This window comes from Dipteris shenzhenensis, chromosome 6, assembly GCF_047967505.1.
Source record: "Dipteris shenzhenensis isolate YYH24624 ecotype China chromosome 6, Dip_SZ_1.0, whole genome shotgun sequence".
Taxonomy (NCBI): Eukaryota; Viridiplantae; Streptophyta; class Polypodiopsida; order Gleicheniales; family Dipteridaceae; genus Dipteris; species Dipteris shenzhenensis.
Window position 1 is genome coordinate 32844611 of NC_141601.1, and position 3980 is coordinate 32848590.

Consider the following 3980-nt stretch of genomic DNA (forward strand, 5'->3'; position numbering starts at 1 on the left):
AGTGTTAGGATTAATGGTAGTTTAGGCCATTGTAATGAGTTTTAGATTTAGGCTTTTGTCTTTGTGTGAGGGTCCCAAATGATTTTGTCACTTTGTGTGGAATGGGTGTTTGGCCTTACATGAGGTACATGAGAGTTAGTGAATTATTTTGTGATTTAGCTTTATGACACCACCTTTATTAAAAGCATGTGAAACGAGGGTCTCTTGCCAAAATGGCCACGACCCCACTAAGGTTTAATGTGCCATCTTGTTGAAACAAGGGAGTAGTGGTGACTTCATCATAGATACCTCTCACAAAACAACACAATCAACAAATCTACAAACCATGATATCATAGAGTAGTTTCAACTTAGACTTTAAAGAACCAACAACTTTCTCATTTCCATATTGGAGAGAGCATTGCATTTATTGCATACATTTACGAATAATGCACACTACTACTTACAACCTACAAGCGCCACCCTTGGTAGACTTAACACTTACGAACATTTGTTAGAACCGACGAATTTTAAACATTCCAGACCTTATGAAAGCTATTTTGCAAGGTGGTGACATTTAGAACTGTCAAATGAATCAACCATGTTCTTTTAGATTACACATTATTTCTAGACAGCCTTTTCAACGAATGCTCAGCGGACACACCCATTTGGGCATGGCAAAGTTAACATTTCCCAGCCTGCCTTTGCAGACCCATGTATCTATTCGTGCTTCTGTCCTGACAAATTTGTGTGATCATTCAACAAGATCTACACGGTCATTGAAAGGGAGTGTACGTTTTCAAATCGTCCACTATCCCCGCCATTGATCCGATTCCAGCAGCCAAAGAGATCACAAAGCAAAGGACACTAAGCATCTGTAAAGCCAACCATTTTGGTGTCCAGCTTTTCAACTGAGTTTGAGAAATATGCATCCCTATAGGGAAGTAGACCGTCAACGGCCAGAAAGCAAGAGCACCGAGAATGCCTACTATATCGTTGAAGAAAGGCAACAGCATCGCGACAATTGTGGTAAAGAGAACAAATGAAGACCTCCAAACTATTTTGAACATGCTGAGCGTCAACGGCCCAGTCAAGGGGAAAGCAACCTTGTGTTCATGATTTATGAGATTGCTCTTTGGACACTTGATCGACGCCCAATTCTCGACAAATGCAAAAAGGGGCTGACAGAATACCTGAAAGCGAATCCGAGCGCCGCATTTATTCAGATAAGCTTTAGAGAGAGCGTCAAGAACCCAATAGAATTGGAACTTGTAAAAAAGAGGATCCCCTTTATATAAGGTGTGGAGAATTCATTACCTGGTAAGCGCCAATAAGGTGGACAGTGATACACACGTTAGCGACGTCTATCAGCCAATAAGGATTGTAGAAACCGAATCCAGTGAGGAGATTCCCGGGTGCAGTGTTTCCCAGTGCAGCATATCCAATGCAACCAACGGACATGTAATAGATAGTGGTAACGGCAGTTCCGAGCAGAGTCGCTTTCTTCATGGTTCTATTCTCGGCAGGGGGTGATTTCAGAGTGTCCTGCAGAAATATAGAGATTAGATTAAGCAAGCAAAAAACTGCGCTGGGAAAGTAAACGAAGCTCCGCACATATTGGTCCTATGACCCAATACGCATAGGCCAAGCCAAATCTGCACGCGAAGGGATCGACATGAAAACATGCTGCAACGTCCAAACCGATTGAACATCAATGCTATTCAGCCAAGGGCATGCAAGGAGAGTACTGCACCGACAAGATGAACAAAAACCTGGAGTTGTTGGAGTCGGTACCTGAATCTCAATTAGGATCATGCTGAAGGAGTAAGCGAATGCAATATTCCCGAGTGCTTGGAAAACAGACCACATTTTTTGAGTCGGAGAGAGAATATCCAGGCCAATTCCCGTTGCCGTTCCAGAGATATGGCTGTTTTCTGCACAGAATCAAGATACGTTGAGTTCTTCTAAAGTGGTGGTAGCCATTTGTGATGAGACCATATACGCTTGGCTTGAAACTGGAAAATTTGGACTAATAGTTTATTGGAGCAATTCCCACCTACTGTTTTAATGGCAGACAAGCCAAGGCCGATGGAAGAGTAAGCGAAAGACATGATCGCTGCTACAATGGACAACCACCACATCCGGTCGAAGTCTGGTACGAAGGAGAGAAATATCTGAAACGCTCCGAAGACTGCCATATAGAGGGTATTGGAGACATGGCAAGGAGCATCATGGCCTTTGGCATGGAAACAATTGGAGCGTTTGATTGCTCTGCAGTTGGGAGAAAGAAAATGATCAGTCACGACAATTGTTGGAACCGAGCAGTGTGAACCTTTGAAAGAATAGAGATGACATTGTATAGACTAGGAAGCATGGAACTGCCAAACATTTATATTGCGCCTTCCGACGCGCTAGTTTATTTACAAGATAATCTTGAGGAGATGGGATCCAGCAACGGAAGACTTACACCATGCTGATCGAAGCTGTGATTGTGTATCCAATAGCCGTTCCGACTAGGTTGAGATACTGAACAAAGCCGCAAATCCATGCCTGCCTTCTACCTAAAATAGATGGAGAAAATTCTGGTTAGATGCCAGCGAAAGACAAACAGTGGATAAGATGAATCAACAGGAAAGAGTGTTCAAGGGAAAATAATGTCTATGAACAGACCTAGATGAGCTCGGACGGCACTCATATAAGTGTAATTGCGGGTTCCAGTGACTGGATCTGGACATCGATACGCATCCGCAAGCAAAGTGGACATGTAGTATGTGACGAAAGCAAATGCGAGAAGAATAGGGGGTCCGGCGACCCAACCAAGCTGGGCGATGCTCCATGCCAAGGAGAGCACGCCTGAGCCAATCACAGCCGTAATGACATGGGCAGAAGCTGTCCAAACGTTTCCTGCAGGACATGGAAGGAGATAAGTAGTGGAAACGCTATTGGAAATGTCGAGAGAATTCGGTGCGTTGTCACAAATATTTACCAGTGCGACGAATGTGCCCATCGTCGTCCTGGTCGCCACCAATTGGCATTAAGGTGTTATAGTTGGCTTCAAGGTCGAGCTCAACAACTGCGATATTGCTTGCAGGATGTGTAGGACTAGAGTCGGAAGGCAAGGTACCATTGAGGGAGTACTGTGTGGAGGTTATACCAGTACTAGTGATAAAGTTAGTGGGCTCGGAATCTGCAGCTACCTTGGCACCCATTGCAGAAGCTTGGCGATTAATGTGCTTGCCGTGGCAAGGCGAAGGAAGAGCAGCTTGCAGCCAAGCTGGAGCGCTGATTTCTTGCTGGAGGAACGTCAATTGCGAACTCTAGCAAGCAAGCAATTGAAGGAGAGAGTACTGATCAAAGTATCGAGCCAGGTAGGTTTGTGCTGCTAGGCCGGTTTGTGTTCCGTGTTTATAGGAAGGGCTGGATAGGATTCTTTCATGCGGGGATTCATCCATCGATCTACGTACGATGCCAAATCGTAGCTGTGTTGATTCCAATTATTCAATCTAGATTCATGCGGCGATTCATCCATCGATCTACGTACGATACCAAAATCGTAGCTGTGTTGATTCCAATTATTCAATCTAGATTCATGCGGCGATTCATCCATCGATCTACTCACGATGCCAAATCGTAGCTGTGTCAATTCCAATTATTCCCAGGACTACCATCTAGATTCTGCAACTTGGCCTGATTGTGGTGCGATGCTGATGAGTCACCAATGACTCGCCATGTTTAACACGCCGTCCCCACTGTAACACGCTTTCGGAACAGTCAAGGCTCGAAGCTTTAGAGCGTTCGATGCTTGATAATACGTTGGAGTCTGCATTCGATATTGCTTGATAACTAACTAGATCGTTGCGTTCATAATACGTTGGAGATGATTGATAAAATGGGAATATAGTGCAGTAATAATACTTAAACAGATCCAGCATTATCATCCTTGCAAGATGAGGTTCCGGTCCAGTTTTCGTAAAATCCCTCCGGCGTGTGACGGCCGGATTT

At 44.4% G+C, this 3980-nt stretch overlaps 1 protein-coding gene across 1 annotated transcript; it reads right to left on the reverse strand.

Moving 5' to 3' along the window:
- Positions 1 to 754: 754 nt before the first annotated feature.
- LOC147901070 (amino acid permease 3-like) lies at positions 755 to 2773 on the reverse strand. Its single transcript, XM_087376267.1, has 6 exons — positions 2649 to 2773; positions 2446 to 2539; positions 2035 to 2249; positions 1773 to 1912; positions 1296 to 1523; positions 755 to 1171 (listed from the first exon to the last, which is right to left on the reverse strand). The coding sequence occupies exons 1-6, from the start codon at positions 2740 to 2742 to the stop codon at positions 755 to 757; spliced, it is 1188 nt and encodes a 395-aa protein (XP_087232393.1). The 5' UTR covers positions 2743 to 2773.
- Between the last annotated feature and the right edge of the window lie 1207 nt (positions 2774 to 3980).

What these genes read in the sequence shown, in the direction of transcription:
- LOC147901070 (XM_087376267.1), bottom strand. Translation starts at nt 2,742, where the DNA reads ATGTCCACTTTGCTTGCGGATGCGTATCGATGTCCAGATCCAGTCACT. An exon ending in TGATCCTAATTGAGATTCAG is followed by an intron (nt 1,524 to 1,772) that starts GTACCGACTCCA and finishes ATATTTCTGCAG; the next exon opens with GACACTCTGAAATCACCCCC. An exon ending in ACCTTATTGGCGCTTACCAG is followed by an intron (nt 1,172 to 1,295) that starts GTAATGAATTCT and finishes ATTCGCTTTCAG; the next exon opens with GTATTCTGTCAGCCCCTTTT.